General features: G+C 39.7%; 1 protein-coding gene across 1 annotated transcript; it reads left to right on the top strand.

Moving 5' to 3' along the window:
* Positions 1-16,997: 16,997 nt before the first annotated feature.
* Positions 16,998-20,908, top strand: PCDH20 (protocadherin 20; the record flags this gene model as incomplete). The annotated part of the gene is made up of 2 exons (XM_082602486.1): positions 16,998-17,129; positions 18,188-20,908. 2 exons carry the CDS (start codon positions 16,998-17,000, stop codon positions 20,906-20,908), a joined length of 2,853 nt encoding a protein of 950 aa, XP_082458612.1.
* Between the last annotated feature and the right edge of the window lie 408 nt (positions 20,909-21,316).

The raw sequence follows: 21,316 nt of genomic DNA, 5'->3' as shown, positions 1-21,316 counted from the left end.
TTAATCCTCATGACATCAGAGAAAGGTATTATTTCCTATACTTTGCAGATAAGAAAAATATACCATAGACCACAGGAAGAATAAAAGAGAGTCACTCCTTACCCAAAGGCATTTACTCTGTGGGGAAAACAACTCTAAGATCTTCATTTTCATTAAGTTGCTCATTTATTGCTCTCTCTCATGGTTGAGAGTAGAGCCAAAAATGAAAAGAACTATTACTGAAAGCAATAAAAGGAAACATTTTCCCTGGAGGAGCAAAGTATTTTTATATTATTTTCATCTTGCTGAACTTAGTGAAGAATGTAATGACCAAGGAAAGAAACAAGTAGATTAGCAGTTCTCACTGGACCAACAGTCTCTAGATGCTAGATGTCTCTGCCATCCAGCAGAGAAAAAAATTAGAATATGACATTTTCAAGCTATGCACTATTAAGAAGGTTAACTGTAGGTTGTGCTTTAACACCTCGGAGAGCCGTTTGATGCTGATTCAAAGGATACGTGTCTAGTCTAGAAGAGCTTCTCTTACCTATTACACGCATATGTGGAGATGACACCTGGAATCAATCTTGATCCAGAAATCCCACAGAAATGCTAAAATATTCACGCTCACAGGTAGCAAGGATACCTGAGGTTTCTGTTTTATGAGTGGTGGATGTTGTGTGTAAAATGCCTTCTATCATCATTACTGCATAGTTTAACAAGCTCTGGCAGGACTTTAATAGATTCAGTGTTTTTTTAAAAAAGAGGTTTTGGAATATGGAATAGCACTAACTGTGTTTTAATGTTTTCCCCCCACCCCAAAGAAAGTGTACCATATATATCCAAATTTAGAGCAAGGAAAATTACTTCTATGGAGAATGTATGTCATACTTACAATGCATTCAAATAATTCTTAATCCATTTATTTAGACAAAAATACCATAAAAATGTATGCTTCTCACATCAATCTCTCAATCTCTTTTTCCTTTCTAGCTTTCTTTCCTGTTTTGTCTATGTGAGTGTTAAATTGCTCAAAGTCTAAATTATGGGTATTAACAAACATTAGTCTAGTAATGTTTAACTTATTTACATTTGTTTGAGTTATTTTAAATCCTAAAAGAGCATATTTAAAATAAAGTTAGTAACACAATTTTTTCACTAACAGCCAATTACTATTACTGATGTCCCATTTACATCTAGTTAATGAAGAAGTTATTTATCCATAAAGAGGAGCAATACACCAAAAACTATAATTATTATTATTATTGATTCTAAAAACAGTTGTTATCATCTTGACCAGATTTAAATATTATCTATGATTAAGAATTAGTGGTCTTGACCCCGGAGGAAGATGGCAGAAGAGTAAGACGCAGAGATCACCTTCCTCCCCACAGATACATCAGAAATTCATCTACATGTGGAACAACTCCTACAGAAAACCTACTGAACGCTGACAGAAGACCTCAGACCCCCCAAAAGGCAAGAAACTCCCCACATACCTGGGTACGGCAAAAGAAAAAAGAATAAACAGAGACAAAAGGATAGGGGCCGGACCTGCACCAGTGGGAGGGAGCCGTGAAGGAGGAAAGGTTTCCACACACTACAAGCCCCTTCGCGGGCGGAGACTGCAGGTGGCGGAGGGGGAAAGCTTCGGAGTAGCAGAGGAGAGCACAGCAACAGGGGTGTGGAGGGCAAAGCAGAGAGATTCCGGCACAGAGGATCGGTGCCTCAGGCACACACCAGCGCGAGAGGCTTGTCTGCTCGGCCGCCGGGGCGGGCGGGGCTGGGAGCTGAGGTTTGGGTATCGGCTTTCAGTCGGAGCGCAGGGAGAGGACTGGGGCTGGCGGCAGGAAGATAGCCTGAAGGGGTTAGTGCAACACAGCTAGCCCTGAGGGAGTCCGGGGAAAGGGTCTGATGCTGCCGAAGAGGCAAGAGACTTTTTCTTCCCTTTGTTTCCTGGTGCGCAAGGAGAGGGCATTAAGAGGGCTGCTTGGGGAAGGGCCAGAGATGGGCGCGAGCCGCGGCTAAAAGCGCGGACCACGGAGACGTGCGTGGGACGCTGGGGCTGCTGCTGCCACTGCCGCGGGGCCTGTGTGCGAGCGCGGGTCACTGTCCACCCCGCCTTCCGGGGGGGCCTGTGCACCCCACCACTGCCGGGGTCCCGGGACCCGGGGACAGCTTTCCTGGGACAGCGCACGGAGTGCCTCGGTCTGGTGCAATGTCACGCCGGCCTCTGCTGCCGCAGGCCCACCCCACACGGCACGCCCCTCCCTCCCCTCTGCCTGAGTGAGCCAGAGCCCCCGAATCAGCGGCTCCTTTAAACCCGTCCTGTCTGAGCTAAGAACGGACGCCCTCTGGCGACCTACACGCAAAGGCGGGGCCAGGTCCAAGGCTGAGACCCGGGAGCTGTGAGAGCAGAGAAGAGACAGGGAAATCTGCGCAGCCTCGGAGGCAACGGATTAAAGCTCCACGGTCCACTTGATGTGCCCTGCATCTGTGGAGTGCATGAATGGACAGCGAATCACCCCAAATTGAGGAAGCAGACTTTGAGGACAAGATTTCAGATTTTCCCCCTTTTCCTCTTTTTACAACGAATTATCCCAAATTAAGGAGGTGGACTTAGAGAGCAAGATTTCAGACTTCTCGCCCTTTTCCTCTTTTTACAATGAATTATCCCAAATTGAGGAGGTGGACTTGGAGAGCAAGATTTTTGATTTTTCCCCCTGCTCTCTTTTTGTGAATGTGTATGTGTATTCTTCTGTGTAAGATTCTCTCTGTATAGCTTTGCTTCCACCATATGTCCCAGGGTTCTATCTGTCCGTTTTTTTTTCAATAATTACTTTTTAATTTTAATAATGCTACTATATTTCATACTTTATTCTATTTTACTTTACCTGCTCTTTCTTTTTTTCCTACCTTCCCTTCCTCCCTCCCTCCCTGCGCCCCTCCTTTCCTTCTTTCTTTCTTTCTTTCCTTCCTCCCTCCCTCCCTCCTGTCTGTCCTTCTTTCCTTCCTCCCTCCCTCCCACCCTTCTTCCTTTCACTCTTTCTTTTTCTTTCCTTCCTCCCTCCATCCCTCCTGTCTTTCTTTCTTTCTTTCTTTCTTTCTTTCTTTCTTTCTTTCTTTCTTTCCTTCCTCCCTCCCTCCCTCCCTTCTTCCATTGACTCTTCCTTTTTTTTTATTCCTCCCTCCCTCCCTCCTTTCTTTATTTCTTTCTTTCTTTCCATCCTTCCTCCCTTCATCCCTCCTTTCTTTCTTTCTTCCTTCCTTCTTCCTTTCTTTCTCTCTCTTTCTTTCTTCTACTAATTCTTTCTTTCTACTTTTTCTCCCTTTTATTCTGAGCCGGGTAGATGAAAGGCTTTTGGTGCTGCAGCCAGGGGTCAGTGCTGTGCCTGTGAAGTGGGAGAGCCAACTTCAGGACACGGGTCCACAAGAGACCTACCAGCTCCACATAATATCAAGCAGCGAAAATCTCCCAGAGATCTCCAACTCAACACCAGCACCCAGCTTCAGTCAATGACCAGCAAGCTACAGTGCTGGTCACCCTATGCCAAGCAACTAGCAAGGCAGGAACACAATCCCACCCATTAACAGAGAGGCTGCCTAAAAACATAATAAGGCCACAGGCACCCCAAAACACACTACCAGACGTGGACCTGTCCACCAGAAAGACAAGATCGAGCCTCAACCACCAGAACACAGGCACTAGTCCCCCCCACAAGGAAGCCTACACAACCTACTGAAACAACCTTAGCCACTGGACACAGACAACAAAAACAATGGGAACTACGAATCTGCAGCCTGCAAAAAGGAGATCCCAAACACAGTAACATAAGCAAAATGAGAAGACAGAAAAACACACAGCAGGTGAAGGAGCAAGATAAAAACCTACCAGACCTAACAAATGAAGAGGTAATAGGCAGTCTACCTGAAAAAGAATTCACAATAATGATAGTAAAGTTGATCCAAGATTCTATTTCCAAGATCCAAAATCTTGGAAATAGAATAGACAAAATGCAAGAAACAGTTAACAAGGACCTAGAAGAACTAAAGATGAATCAAGCATCGATTAAAAACACAATAAATGAAATGAAAAATACTCTAGATGGGATCAATAGCAGAATAACTGAGGCAGAAGAACGGATAAGTGAGGTGGAAGATAAAATAGTGGAAATAACTGATGCAGAACAAAATAAAGGAAAAAGAATGTAAAGAACAGAGGACAGTCTCAGAGACCTCTGGGACAACATTAAACGCACCAACATTCGAATTATAGGGTTCCAGAAGAAGAAGAGAAAAAGAAAGGGACTGAGAAAATGTTTGAAGAGATTATAGTTGAAAATTTCCCTAATATGGGAAAGGAAATGGTGAATCAAGTCCAGGAGGCAAAGAGAGTCCCATACAGAATAAATCCAAGGAGAAATACGCCAAGACACATATTAATCAAACTGTCAAAAATTAAACACAAAGAAATCATATTAAAAGCAGCAAGGCAAAAACAACAAATAACACACAAGGGAATCCCCATCAGGTTAACAGCTGATCTCTCAGCAGAAACTCTACAAGCCAGAAGGGAGTGGCAGGACATAATTAAAGTGATGAAGGAGAAAAACCTGCAACCAAGATTACTCTACCCAGCAAGGATCTCATTCAGATTTGATGGAGAAATTAAAACTTTTACAGACAGGCAAAAGCTGAGAGAGTTCAGCACCACCAAACCAGCTTTACAACAAATGCTAAAGGAACTTCTCTAGGCAAGAAGAACAACAGAAGGAATATACCTACAATAACGAACCCAAAGCAATTAAGGAAATGGGAATAGGAACATACATATCAATAATTACCTTAAATGTAAATGGACTAAATGCTCCCACCAAAAGACACAGAGTGGCTGAATGGATACAAAAAAAAGACCCGTATATATGCTGTCTACAAGAGACCCACTTCAGACCTAGAGACACATACATATTGAAAGTAAGGGGATGGAAAAAGATATGCCATTGAAATGGAAATCAAAAGAAAGCTGGAGTAGCAATTCTTATATCAGACAAAATAGACTTTAAAATAAAGACTATTAGAAGAGACAAAGAAGGACACTACATAATGATCAAGGGATCGATCCAAGAAGAAGATATAACAATTGTAAATATTTATGCACCCAACATAGGAGCACCTCAATACATAAGGCAAATACTAACAGCCATAAAAGGGGAAATCGACAGTAACACAATCAGAGTAGGGGACTTTAACACCCCACTTTCACCAATGGACAGATCATCCAAAATGAAAATAAATAAGGAAACACAAGCTTTAAATGATACATTAAACAAAATGGACTTAATTGATATTTATAGGACATTCCATCCAAAAACAACAGAATACACATTTTTCTCAAGTGCTCATGGAAGATTCTCCAGGATAGATCATATCTTGGGTCACAAATCAAGCCTTGGTAAATTTAAGAAAATTGAAATTGTATCAAGCATCTTTTCCAACCACAATGCTATGAGACTAGACATCAATTACAGGAAAAGATCTGTAAAAAATACAAACACATGGAGGCTAAACAATACACTACTCAATAACGAAGTGATCACTGAAGAAATCAAAGAGGAAATTAAAAAATACCTAGAAACAAATGACAATGGAGACACGACGACACAAAACCTATGGGACACAGCAAAAGCAGATCTAAGGGGGAAGTTTATAGCAATACAATCCCACCTTAAGAAACAGGAAACGTCTCGAGTAAACAACCTGACCCTGCACCTAAAGCAATTAGAGAAAGAAGAACAAAAAACCCCCAAAGTTAGCAGAAGGAAAGAAATCATAAAGATCAGATCAGAAATAAATGAAAAAGAAATGAAGGAAACGATAGCAAAGATCAATAAAACTAAAAGCTGGTTCTTTGAGAAGATAAACAAAATTGATAAACCATTAGCCAGACTCATCAAGAAAAAAAGGGAGAAGACTCAAATCAATAGAATTAGAAATGAAAAAAGGAGAAGTAACAAGTGACACTGCAGAAATACAAAAGATCATGAGAGATTACTACAAGCAACTCTATGCCAATAAAATGGACAACCTGGAAGAAATGGACAAATTCTTAGAAATGCACAACCTGCCAAGACTGAATCAGGAAGAAATAGAAAATATGAATAGACCAATCACAAACACTGAAATTGAAACTGTGATTAACAATCTTCCAACAGAAAAAAGCCCAGGACCAGATGGCTTCACAGGCGAATTCTATCAAACATTTAGAGAAGAGCTAACACCCATCCTTCTCAAACTCTTCCAAACAATTTCAGAGGAAGGAACACTCCGAAACTCATTCTACGAGGCCACCATCACCTTGATACCAAAACCAGGCAAGGATGTCACAAAGAAAGAAAACTACAGGCCAATATCACGGATGAACATAGATGCAAAAATCCTCAACAAAATACTAGCAAACAGAATCCAACAGCACATTAAAAGGATCATACATCATGATCAAGTGGGGTTTATTTCAGGAATGCAAGGATTCTTCAATATACGCAAAGCAACCAATGTGATACACCATATTAACAAGTTGAAGGAGAAAACCCATATGATCATCTCAATAGATGCAGAGAAAGCTTTCGACAAAATTCAACACCCATTTATGATAAAAACCCTGCAGAAAGTAGGCATAGAGGGAACTTTCCTCAACATAATAAAGGCCATATATGGCAAACCCACAGCCAACATTGTCCTCAATGGTGAAAAACTGAAACCATTTCCACTAAGATCAGGAACAAGACAAGGCTGCCCACTCTCACCACTCTTATTCAACCTAGTTTTGGAAGTTTTAGCCAAAGCAATCAGAGAAGATAAGGAAATAAAAGGAATCCAAATTGGTAAAGAAGAAGTAAAGCTGTCACTGTTTGCAGATGATATGAGATTATACATAGAGAATCCTAAAGATGCTACCAGAAAACTACTAGAGCTAATCAATGAATTTGGTAAAGTAGCAGGATACAAAATTAATGCACAGAAATGTCTGGCATTCCTGTACACTAATGATGAAAAATCTGAAAATGAAATCAAGAAAACACTCCCATTTACCATTGCAACAAAAAGAATAAAATATCTAGGAATAAACCTACCTAAGGAGACAAAAGACCTATATGCAGAAAATTATAAGACACTGATGAAAGAAATTAAAGATGATGGAAATAGATGGAGAGATATACCATTCTCCTGGATTGGAAGAATCAGTATTGTGAAGATGACTCTACTACCCAAAGCAATCTACAGATTCAATGCAATCCCTATCAAACTACCACTGGCATTTTTCACAGAACTAGAACAAAAAATTTCAAAATTTGTTTGGAAACACAAAAGACCCCGAATAGCCAAAGCAATCTTGAGAACGAAAAACGGAGCTGGAGGAATCAGGCTCCCTGACTTCAGACTATACTACAAAGTTACAGTAATCAAGACAGTGTGGTACTGGCACAAAAACAGAAAGATAGATCAATGGAACAGGATAGAAAGCCCAGAGATAAACCCACGCACATATGGTCAACTTATCTTTGATAAAGGAGGCAGGAATTTACAGTGGAGAAATGACAGCCTCTTCAATAAGTGGTGCTGGGAAAACTGGACAGGGATATGTAAAAGTATGAGATTAGATCATTCCCTAATACCATACACAAAAATAAGCTCAAAATGGATTAAAGACCTAAATGTAAGGCCAGAAACTATCAAACTCTTAGAGGAAAACATAGGCAGAACACTCTATGACATAAATCACAGCAAGATCCTTTTGGACCCACCTCCTAGAGAAATGGAAATAAAAACAAAGATAAACAAATGGGACCTAATGAAACTTCAAAGCTTTTGCCCAGCAAAGGAAACCATAAACAAGACCAAAAGACAACCCTCAGAATGGGAGAAAAATATTTGCAAATGAAGCAACTGACAAAGGATTAATCTCCAAAATTTATAAACAGCTCATGCAGCTCAATAGCAAAAAAACAAACAACCAATCCAAAAATGGGCAGAAGACTTAAATAGGCATTTCTCCAAAGAAGATATACAGACTGCCAACAAACACATGAAAGAATGCTCAACATCATTAATCATTAGAGAAATGCAAATCAAAACGACCATGAGATATCATCTCACACCAGTCAGAATGGCCATCATCAAGAAATCTGGAAACAATAAATTCTGGAGAGGGTGTGGAAAAAAAGGAACACTCTTGCACTGCTGGTGGGAATGTGAATTGGTTCAGCCACTATGGAGAACAGTATGGAAGTTCCTTAAAAAACTAAAAATAGAACTACCATATGACCCAGCAATCCCACTACTAGGCATATACCCTGAGAAAACCATAATTCAAAAAGAGACATGTACCAAAATGTTCATTGCAGCTCTATTCACAATAGCCCGGAGCTGGAACAGCTTAAGTGTCCATCATCGGATGAATGGATAAAGAAGATGTGGCACATATATACAATGGAATATTACTCAGCCATAAAAAGAAACGAAACTGAGCTATTTGTAATGAGGTGGATAGACCTAGAGTCTGTCATGCAGAGTGAAGTAAGTCAGAAAGAGAAAGACAAATACTGTATGCTAACACATATATATGGAATTTAAGAAAAAAAATGTCATAGGAACCTAGGGTTAAAACAGGAATAAAGACACAGACTTACTTGAGAATGGACTTGAGGATATGGGGAGGGGGAAGGGTAAGCTGTGACAAAGCGAAAGAGAGGCATGGACATATATACACTACCAAACGTGGGGTAGATAGATGGTGGGAAGCGGCCGCATGGCACAGGGAGATCAGCTCGGTGCTTTGTGACCGCCTGGAGGGGTGGGATGGGGAGGGTGGGAGGGAGGGAGATGCATGAGGGAAGGGATGTGGGAACAGATGTATGTGTATGACTGATTCACTTTGTTATAAAGCAGAAACTAATAAAAAATTAAAACAAAACAAAACAAAACAAAAAAAAAACACAGCTTTATTAATTAAACTGATTTTTTTCCTTATTTGAGTTATTTAGCATCTCCCATTCTACCCACCCAAAGAGGCCTTATATTTGTTTTTAATAAAAGGGATTTTAAAAATTAAAAAGCAGAAGAACAAAGCATTGAATAATAACTGCCTATATAATGGACTAGGTCATGGAAAATAATTTTTATTTGAATAAATCTATGGTCCACAAGTGAGGGCTAGCTTGAATATGAAAAAAAAAAAAAAAAAAAAAAAAGAAGATGTGGCACATATATACAATGGAATATTACTCAGCCATAAAAAGAAACGAAACTGAGCTATTTGTAATGAGGTGGATAGACCTAGAGTCTGTCATGCAGAGTGAAGTAAGTCAGAAAGAGAAAGACAAATACTGTATGCTAACACATATATATGGAATTTAAGAAAAAAAATGTCATAGGAACCTAGGGTTAAAACAGGAATAAAGACACAGACCTACTTGAGAATGGACTTGAGGATATGGGGAGGGGGAAGGGTAAGCTGTGACAAAGCGAAAGAGAGGCATGGACATATATACACTACCAAACGTAAGGTAGATAGATAGTGGGAAGCAGCCGCAGAGCACAGGGAGATCAGCTCGGTGCTTTGTGACCGTCTGGAGGGGTGGGATGGGGAGGGTTGGTGGGAGGGAGATGCATGAGGGAAGGGATGTGGGAACAGATGTATATGTATGACTGATTCACTTTGTTATAAAGCAGAAACTAATAAAAAAAATTAAAAAATAAAAAAAGAATTGGTGGTCTTATTAGATATTTATAATTTTTTTTCTCAAGAAGCACACTACTTTCACTAAATAAATGTTTTATTGCCATATAATTCCAAACTATTAATGAAAATTTATTTACAAAATCCACTTTCTTTTCTTGATAATCTAAATAAGGAAAGAAAAAATATTTGTTATTTCATAAATATGACTTATGTACATTTTTATTGAAGTTCATAATTATTCAATTTTTCAATTATTCAAGTTTAGTATTTTGGGAATGATTCTGTTGCTGCCAGATTCTGCCCATTTTTTATAATACTCACATATTCAACACTCAGCATATGTGCTTACCTCAGTGAATATTAGATTAACCCCAATACACAGAGAAAAGGTTCACCAAGTTAAAATAAACTACCCAAATTTTCCTTGTTTAATCCTAACTTGGCCCAATTCCTGGCTGTGTGACCTCAAGCAACCTACCACCCTCTGAGGATCTCAGATTCTTCATCTTCAAAATGAGATTATTAACTTGCAGTTTAATAATCAGGTTAATTAATCTCCTTGCAAAGATTAGAGATAATGCTCACCATGCACCTGGCAAAAGTTAGGTGCTCAATGATTGGTAGCTCTTAGCAGTAAATGAAATTGAGGTCAGCAACCTATACCCTCTTCCCAAAAAGACACCCAGAAAGAAGCTAGCGATCATAGGTATACTCCTATGAAAATGTTGACTTTTTACATCATTGACAGAGAATTTCATTGACCCTACAGCACTAATTCAGTGCATGCCGAGATCTGAACAGTCATGCAGTTTTTAACAATCCCACCTTAAATTCAAAGAATCATATAAAAAGAGATTTTATAAAACCAGGCAAAAGATCTGTCAATCTATGTAAAAACATTACAGGAGCACATGTTTTCATTAAGCTTTTCCCAGTGTAACACTGTGAGAGTGAAAAATAGGTATCTGTAGGATACAAGACATAGGATCAGTGCCCTAAAATGAAATGTCAAATGATTTCTCTCCTTCAATGGGTTTCTTTTGTCCCTGACCTAATTTCTATGTTAATTTATAAGGTTGCAATTGCTTTATTCTCTGCAAAGCCCACTCTCCCTTCTTTCAAGTCTCTCAGGGACTGACTCCAGGGAGCAAGGCATATATATATATATATATATATATATATATATATATATATATATATATATATATATATATATATATATATAAATATATATATATAATCAATAAACTACATTTGGTTAACTGTTCATTATTCACTGACTGCTGATCCACTTTTTGGATTTTCCACGCCTTTCATTTCATCTTCTTCTCAATCCTACTACCTTTCTTTTGATGGTTTCACTGCTCATTATCACCTCTACCAGAAGTGAGAAGGAATAATGTGAAATTTAAGTGAGTCAAAAATGACTTTTAAAATTTATTTTGAGGATTAGGATAGAAAGTTGGAAATGTGAGCTAAAATTAGGTCTGGCATTTTCTGATGACTTCACCCAGCTATACTTAGCCCAGTTAAAATGATGCTAATTCAGTTCTGAAAAAATAAAAGGACAGTTCAACCCTATTATATTCCTTCCTCTTAGAATACAGGGAGAAATAGGAGATATGTGAAATCTATTTACACAAAGTTTTCTAAAACAACAAGGAAAGTACTAGTCAGAATAGACCAATGCTTAATAAAAGTCTCATTTATAAGTTGCACAGTACAGTGGTAAATGTTTTAGAATACAAGCTTATATTGTAGTAAGTTAGCTTATTTGCACACTTTTTCATACAAGTAATGTAAATGTATATTTATTTTCTTAACTATCTGGCTTTTTTAGCAAAAGAACCAATGTGCTGGTTTTCTATTAGTCATACAATTATTTTCTGAGTTGTGTAGGGAAAATGCAATAGGATTTTTTGAAGTTTGTCTGATATACTTGAACAATAATTTATCCAAATTAGTACTGCTTCTTAAAAATATTCGTAAATTTGCAAAATTAATAAAATAATATAAAATAAAGTAACTGGTACTTATGGCAATATTTAATAACAAGGCTTTGGGAAATAATAGACAGTAAAAAAAATATGCTGTTTTGATAAGTTATCCTGTAATATGGAGATAATCCTGAGGACAAAATCTACTATATTAAGAAATAGGAAAAAAAAAAAAAAAGAAATAAGAGTATTTTGAGGATTCACATTAGCCATCTCTCTTGCTCTCAACTAATATGTAAAATGAGGGCTAACTAGGTGATCCGTAAAATTACTAAGACCCTTGCAATACTTTCAAGTATACACATAGACATAAATATACATTCATAATATATTTGAAGTCTACAAGTTTTGAGAAGATCTAAGCTAGCCAAACACAGAGCAGTTTGTGTCTGTGTGTATGTATGTGTTTAGGAAACAGTAATTGACTAAGTTTTTCAAAAAGGCCTCATATAGCAAACCTATACTTACAAAAGTGTTTTTCTTGTGTTGGTGAGTGATAAATGTTTGTTGACTTGAAGTGAGTTTAAATGTATAGAGGCCCTAGATCCACCATTTAGGTGAGAAGAGTGTACCAGAGTAGAAAGATCATGTACTTTGGAGGCCTCATATTCAAGTCCAGTCACCGCAGACACTGACAAACATGTAATTTATGCCTGTAAAAATTGATATAATAATACTTATAAAACCATTTGTTATGAGGATAAAATAAATAAATACGTAAAAGCCCCAATAGTATGTTCAGAATATATCTGACACTCAATAAATGCTTTATTATTTCTCAAATATTATATTGGTTTTACAAATATAATCATCCCTCAACCTTGATTATTGGATCAGAAAGAAATATATATACAATTTTAAAAATATAAAATATGTATATATTTATAAATTATATATTATAAAACAATATAGTATTTAAATATTTGTATTATATATAAATATGTGTTTAATTATACATCTATAATTATTATATATTATATTTATACGATATTATATGTCCTATATATTGTACTATTTACACTTACATATATGCATGCATATATAATATAAACATAATATATATACACATACATATTTTAAGACATCTAAAGGGACTGCTAATTTCATACATTAACAAGAAAAAAATAAAATAATCTTTTTATTTCTTTTTTATTGAGGTATAAAATGATTTATAATGTGTTAGTTTCTGGTGTACAGCAAAGTGATTCAGTTATACATACATATATATATATGCTTTGTCATATTCTTTTCCATTATGGTTTATTACAGGATATTGAATATAGTTCCCTGTGCTATACAATAAGACCTTGTTGTTTATCCATTTTCTATATAATAGTTTGCATCTGCTAGTCCAAAACACCCAATCCTACTCTTCCCTGAACTCCCTACCCCTTAGAAACCACAAGTCTGTTCTCTATGTCTGTGAGTCTGTTTCTTTTTAGTAGATAAGTTCATTTCTGTCATATTTTAGATTCCACATATAAGTGATATCATATGGCATTTGTCTTTCTCTTTCTGACTTACTTCACTTAGTATGATAATCTCTATGTCCATCCATGTACTGCAAATTGCATTATTTCATTCTTTTTTATGACTGAGTAATAGTTCAGTATATATATATATATATTATATATATATATATACATATATAATATATGTATATATATACCACAACTTCTTTATCCATTCAACTGTCAATGGATATTTAGGTTGTTTCTACTGTGAATAGTGCTGCTATGAATATAAGGGTGTATGTGTCTTTTCAAATTGTGATTTTCTCTGGATATATGCCCAGAAGTGGGATTGCTGGATCATATGGCAACTCTATTTTTAGTTTTTTGAGGAACCTACATGCAGTTCTCCATAGTGGTTGTACCAATTTACATTCCCACCACCTGTGTGAGAGTGTTCCCTTTTCTCCACATCGTCTCTAGCATTTGTTATTTGTAGACTTTTTAATGATGGCCATTCTGACTGGTGTGAGGTTATACCCCATTGTAGATTTGATTTGCATAAAATAATCTTAAAATAAGGTCATATGCTTAATTTGTATTTATTTATAATCTTGAATTAACCAGAACATTTATAGAACTATGTATGGTTCAGAATAAGTTTAAATATCTGTGCATATATTAAATCGCATGAAATGGTGTGGATAGAATACTGCTATTAAAATACTCTAAATGGTAAAATCACAGTTACTTGAAAAATACAATAAAAACTACCTGGAAAACACAGTACTGCAAAATTTTAAAAGTTTTAAGTTATGTTTGCTAAATGTACAAAGTTTGATAGACACATGCTCACAGCAAATAAAGAGATAAAACTACAAGGAGAGAAGGCTTGCAGTAAATGAAAATTATTAACCTTCAGTGATATAACACAGTAAATACAGATCAAATTAACCTGTGTATCATTATGCAGTGTCTGTCAAAGACATATATTAGGTAAGCCATTTCCCTCATGTATGTGTATGTAGTGTGTATGGGTATTTTTATAAGAAATTGAAACAGAGAGGTCTGCTGACTTCTCTAAAGTCACACCATAACTTTGCAACCACCTAGAGAAGGGCATCCTAATCCCCTGGCTCAGCTCAGTGTCATCTATTGTATCATGTTGTTTTCCTTGTCTATAGAAAAAATAAGCTTGGGAGGCTTATAATCTAGCTATTCTTCTAGATTGATTTTTACAGAACACCTGGGAAGCAGGCCCAGAGCAATTGAGACATCTGAGAGGTTCATTATAAGTATCATTTTCAAGGTACTAATAGCATAGAAGCTCTCTAAGTCATCTTTAGAAAGAAATATGTGACACCAGATGGCAGGTCACAGAGCTGGCGTCATAAGGAACAGGAGTTTGGGAACAATTTCATGGTGCACAGTAAGAAGATACAAGGGAAGAAAGAAGGGAATTTGGTCTTTTTTTTTTTTTAAGCCCAATTACAGTTGAAATCTCTACTTAGATCTTCAAAGAGGAAAGATAATAACAAGCAGCTCAGTTAACAGTTTGGAATGTGTCATGTAAAGTATTCCCCCAGATTGTGCTGGCCTTGATGACAAATTTCCATGCAAGGACTTTGCAATAACCACAGTAACTTAGAGCAAAGTAGGTTATTATTGTTGTCCCAAACATTATCTCCAGAATGTTTAATTTAGGTGTTTCAACTTACATTATAGTTTATATGGTCATGCTTTTTAGAAACACTACAGAAAATTATTGCTGAATGTAGTATCTTTGTAAACAAAGGATAAACTAAAGAAAGAAATCCCTAAATTTTCATCAAAATAGGTGAGTGATCTTAACCTGTTGGAGAGGGCATGAACTGTAAGGGGATATAGAGTCTACTGCTGTTGGTCTCTGTACAAATGTAGAATTAATTCAGATTGTGGGTCTAGCCTGTATGTATCCTGACCATGGATGGATTGCCTAATTCTGGCCACGTGCCTCAAACTTTCAGAAGCTGTGGGTATTGTGTGAAGACATAAACTAAACACATTTCAGAAGCAACTTTCTACTGATTTTTGGAGTCAGATATGTTTCAACTACAGACCCCAAAGTATAATTATTTACCAAGTATGTGGTAAAAGTTCAACCATAGGGCAGAATGAGCAGCTGAAGAAGCAAGGAGAGGCAAAGCATACTTGCTGACTGTGTTTTGTTTACCAGCTGTGTGATGGCCTTACAGGTACATGTACATATTCCTGTGTGTTTACCACTTCATCAGCGTTCCAGTTTCACTCCAAAGAACTTAAAGAAGCTGATTTTATAAGCCAGATTTGTATTACAGAAAGTTTTGTTTGTGAACTCCATGTACAACCCCATTTGTGCAATAAGAAGTTGTTACACACACCAGGTGTTTTGATGCAGTGTGTTATCAATTATTTAGGATTCTCTAGGATTAGTGGGGATGAGGAGAAAATAGGAAGAGTCAGAAGCAAAACAATTAGCTCTGCTAAGCAATTTATATTCTATTTAGTATACAGTAGAAGAAGAAAATTGAAGTGGATCCTATGGAAAACACAGGATGTCAGATCTTTCTCTAACCCAGGAGGAATACTTTTCTATTCCAGGCTCAGTCAGTTACCCAGCTGGGAGGGTTTTACGCTCAGGGCAGCCCACAGGATATATGGAAACCTAGGGATGAAGAGAAGTGTCTACTCAGGGAAAGGCCAATGGTCTTTACCACTACTTACATGGCACCCTGCAGATCAAAAAGTGTTTCACGGACTTAATGCACTGGAGTTTCTCAGCAGCCCTGACTTTATAAATGAGGAGACTTGTCATATGGCTATTTAGTGTCAGAGCCAGAGGGGATAGCCAAGCATTCTCCACCACACTCCTTCAGAATTCTCTTCCCAGTAAAAAAAAACTAAGAAAAAAAAAAGTAATAACTTGAAATGTAGCCTTTTTTTTTTTTTTGAACCTAGGCTTCAGTGAGTGCCCTACAAAAAAAGAAAGAAAAAAAAAATCCCTTAGAGAAATCTGGTAAAATTGCTTGTAGGCAGAACCACTTCTGTTACCAAGCAATTGTTGCCACTCTCCCTCTTGGCTCTTTACCTTAGCCAGAAGCCGCGGTTGTCTCAAAAGACCACAAGGCAGACACCCAGAGACACTTGCGCCTACAACTAGGAAATTGGCAGAAGCTTTGTCACCGCCAACTGCGAAGCTTCAAAATTAAAGCACGTCGAAACCTTCACCGATTTCATATATGTGCTTCTCTGCCTCAGACAGCCTTACTAAGAGTTTGAAGTTCCTTCTCTCAGCAGAGAAAGTGGATTTTCTTTCTCTGTGCAAGCACTGCTGGATCTAAGTCTTTCGGAAGAACTGGTGGCAAAACAGGCGTTCGGGGATCGCGCCTGTGATTGCTCTGTAGTGCCGACTTCCTCTCTCTCTAATCAGATATAAATGCAGGTTTATTAATTTAGTCTAATTCTCCCTCTCACGCTCGCAACCTGTGGACTTGGGTCCTGACTGGCGCTGCGAGGAGGGAGGACGGTGGGCAAGCGCCCCGGAGTCCGACCGGGTGGCGCCTAGTCGCCGTCTTCAGAGGCAAGTCCCCGCTCCGGCTCCTCCGGCGGGGTCTGGACTTAACCCAGGTTCAGGACAGGAAACCATGACCGTGCCTCGGTACCCCCTCGCCTTTCTGCCCCCCTTGAGCTGCTGTCCTTAACTGACGAGCCAGTGACTATTGGCTGAAGTTCCCCAGCGATTTGCATGCACAGTGAGGGAGTGTCTTCTGCCGCCTCCCCGTCAGGAGCGCGCAGACTGCAGCCTCCTAGGGAATGCGCAGCCGAGGGGATGCGTGCAGCTCGCGGGCCCTGCCAGTGAGCTGGCGCCCGGCAACCTGGCACCCGCGCCTGGATATGGGGCGTCTAAGTCGTTCCAGGAGCAGCACCAGCCACAGAAACCTACTGGTAAGTGTAGGGGTCCACGAGCCTCGCGGCCCCGACAAGTTGCAGTACTGTGGGGCAGTTCCCACTCCTTGATGGTTTCTCAAACCCTTTACATTAATCCAAACTTCCCAGGAAGGTTGGGTGGAGGGAAAGGGAGTTTGGGATAATGTGTCTGCATTTTAGCAAGGAATAGGCAAGTCCTTGGGTCGTGAGAAGTTTCTGAAGCAGAAATGTAGGCAGATGAGGTGGAGGAGGCTGGGGTGTGCTTAATTGGCTTTGAGATAAAGGAGTTCGTAGATTGTTTCCTGCGGCCAGCATCTGGCTGTTACTGTCTACTGCAATTGACAAATTGTTTTTGCATAATCATTTCCCACATTTACTTCTCTTTCCCTAAGGGAGGGGGATTAGTGAGAGCTTGTTAGGGGGTGGAAATACAGATCCTTTCCATTTGATTTTAGATACGTATTAAAATGAAAAGCCATTCTTCCGACCTAAAGCGTTTATTTGGTGGGGTAGGGAGTCCGAGGGGGTAGAGTTCCTATATTATTATTATTATTATTATTATTATTATTGTTATTGTTATTGTTACCGGTCTCATAGCAAAGGATGTAACACATTTCGCATTTCGGGGATCTTAGTGGTAGAAACATTTCAATGGAAAATAAAGTGCCCACCTCTCGGGCCTCTCCACTACCAGCCCCCTCCCTCCGCATGACCTACCCTGGTGGTTTCTCTGTCGCGTTGCGCAGTCCTCTCCGCTCCGACATGAACTTCCAGGGATGACTTATGGTTTGGGATTCCGAATAGTAACTGAGTGAGGTGGTGATGGGGAGCCGGGCAGGGGCGGGGAGGTGGGGGGGAGATGTAAAAAGTAAAGAGAAAAATTAAGTTTTGGAGACAATGTTGCCCTATAGATCTCTCCTTTAAAGCAGGTTTCCTCTTCACCCCGTTCTGACTGGAGCGTTTGCCTTTGGGAATGGGGATGGAGCCAGAATGACCCCAGGGCAATGGTTCTGACTCCAAGCTCTGTGTTTTCCGCATGTGTGTAATAAGCCTTCTCTCCACCCCCCCACGTTCAGCATCTGCTTCTGTTTTTCCTCTTCGTGGGACCCTTCAACTGCCTGGCGAGTTACAGCCGGGCCACGGAGCTTCTGTACAGCCTGAACGAGGGACTGCCGGCGGGGGTGCTCATCGGCAGCCTGGCCGAGGACCTGCGGCTGGTGCACGGAGCAGGGAGGCAGGACCCGCAGTCGCAGCCCCCGGAGCACAGCGGCGCGGAGCGGAACCCTCTTCTCTCCTTCAGCCTGGCCTCTCAGGGACTGAGTGACCAGTACGTGACCCTAGACAACCGCTCCGGGGAGCTGCACACTTCTGCCCAGGAGATCGACAGGGAGGCCCTGTGTCTTGAAGGAGGTGGAGGGGCTGCCTGGGGGGGTAGCATTTCCATCTCCTCTTCGCCTTCCGTTGACTCTTGTCTTTTGCTTCTGGATGTACTGGTCCTGCCTCAGGAATACTTTAGGTTTGTGAAGGTGAAAATCGCTATCCGGGACATCAATGACAATGCCCCACAGTTCCCTGTTTCCGAAATATCGGTTTGGGTCCCAGAAAATGCACCTGTAAGCACCCGGCTGGCCATAGAGCATCCTGCCATGGACCGAGATATAGGCACTAACGGAGTTCAGACCTACCGCTTGCTGGACTACCATCGTATGTTCACCCTGGACGTGGAGGAGAATGAGAATGGGGAGCGAACCCCCTACCTAATTGTCATGGGGCTGTTGGACAGGGAGACCCAGGACCAGTATGTGAGCATCATCATAGCTGAGGATGGTGGGTCTCCACCACTGTTGGGCAGTGCCACCCTCACCATTGGCATAAGTGACATTAATGACAATTGCCCTCTCTTCACAGACTCACAAGTCAATGTCACTGTGTATGGGAATGCTACAGTGGGCACACCGATTGCAGCTGTCCAGGCTGTGGACATAGACTTGGGAAACAATGCTCAGATCACCTACTCTTACAGCCAGAAAGTTCCACAAGCATCCAAGGATTTATTCCATCTGGATGAAAATACTGGAGTCATTAAACTTTTCAGTAAGATTGGGGGAAGTGTTCTGCAAACGCACAAGCTCACCATTCTTGCTAATGGGCCGGGCTGCATCCCTGCTGTGATAACTGCCCTGGTGACCATTATCAAAGTCATTTTCAGACCACCTGAAATTGTCCCTCGTTATATAGCGAATGAGATAGATGGTATTGTTTACCTGAAAGAACTGGAACCTGTTAACACTCCAATTGCATTTTTCACCATAAGAGATCCAGAAGGTAAATACAAGGTGAACTGCTACTTGGATGGTGAAGGACCATTTAGGTTATCACCCTACAAACCATACAGTAATGAATATCTGCTAGAAACCACAAAACCTATGGATTATGAGCTACAGCAGTTCTATGAAATAGCTGTGGTAGCCTGGAACTCTGAGGGATTTCATGTCAAAAAAATGATTAAAGTGCAACTTTTAGATGACAATGATAATGCTCCTATTTTCCTTCAACCCTTGGTGGAAGTAACCATTGAAGAAAACAACTCACCCAATGCCTTTTTGACTAAGCTAGATGCTACAGATGCTGACAGTGGAGAGAGGGGACAAGTTTCATATTTTCTGGGACCTGATGCTCCATCACACTTTTCCTTAGACAGTGTCACAGGAGTTCTGACAGTTTCTACTCAGCTGGATCGAGAAGAGAAAGAAAAGTACAAGTACACAGTCAGAGCTGTTGACTCTGGGAAGCCACCCAAAGAATCAGTAGCCACCGTGGCTATCACAGTGTTGGATAAAAATGACAACAGTCCTAGGTTCATCAACAAGGACTTCAGCTTCTTTGTGCCAGAAAACTTTCCAGGATATGGTGAAATTGGAATAATTAGTGTAACAGATGCTGATGCTGGGCAAAATGGATGGGTTGCCCTCTCCGTGGTGAACCAGAGTGATATTTTTGTCATAGACACAGGAAAGGGCATGCTGAGAGCCAAAGTCTCTTTGGACAGAGAGCAGCAAAGCTCCTATACTTTGTGGGTTGAAGCTGTTGATGGAGGTGAGCCTCCCCTCTCCTCTACCACAAAAATCACAATTCTCCTTCTAGATATCAACGACAACCCACCTCTTGTTTTATTTCCTCAATCTAACATGTCTTACCTGTTAGTATTACCTTCTACTCTCCCTGGCTCCCCAGTTACAGAGGTCTATGCAGTTGACAAAGACACAGGCATGAATGCTGTCATAGCTTACAGCATCATAGGGAGAAGAGGTCCTAGGCCTGAGTCATTTAGGATTGACTCTAAAACTGGCAACATTACTTTGGAGGAGGCATTGTTGCAGACAGATTATGGGCTCCATCGTTTACTGGTGAAAGTGAGTGACCATGGTTATCCCGAACCTCTCCATTCCACGGTCATGGTGAACCTATTTGTCAATGACACTGTCAGTAATGAAAGCTACATTGAGAGTCTTTTAAGAAAGGAACCAGAAATTAACATAGAGGAGAAAGAACCACAGTTCTCAATAGAACCGACTCATAGGAAAGTTGAGCCTGTGTCTTGTATGCCCACCTTAGTAGCGCTGTCTGTAATAAGCTTGGGTTCTATCACTCTCGTAACAGGGATGGGCATATACATCTGTCTGAGAGGGAAAAGGCATTACAGGGAGGATGAAAATTTGGAAGTACAAATTCCATTAAAAGGAAAAATTGACTTGCATATAAGAGAGAGGAAACCAATGGATATTTCTAATATTTGATTTTTTTGTTGTTGTTGTGGAGTAACAGATATGTTTTAACTGACTTTGGAGAGTCTTCACCACCCAAAGAGTGTTGGACATCTAATTTATAACTTGTACTGTATTGTAAATAGCTGTTTACAAGTTTTTAAATTGAAAATCAGATGTTATAAAATGTGTACAGCATTTTTTAATAAAAATTGGTACTAACAGCTATGGAACTGTTACAAAAAAAGCTTGGACATGATTTGCATCTTTCATACACCAAGCAGATGATTGTTAAAACCCGGGAATAAGGTAAGAAAATGGTATATTGCATTTTTGCCTAAAACTGTCCTTTAACCACAAGAGGGCATCAGCTGCTCCTTTGCAGGGAACTCTTTTAAGGTATTGTACATGACAGTTGTACATGAAATTAATGAAAGAGTC

Source organism: Mesoplodon mirus (genome assembly GCF_964341445.2).
Source record: "Mesoplodon mirus genome assembly, chromosome: 17".
NCBI lineage: Eukaryota > Metazoa > Chordata > Mammalia > Artiodactyla > Ziphiidae > Mesoplodon > Mesoplodon mirus.
This window is presented reverse-complemented; position numbering and strand designations above follow the sequence as displayed.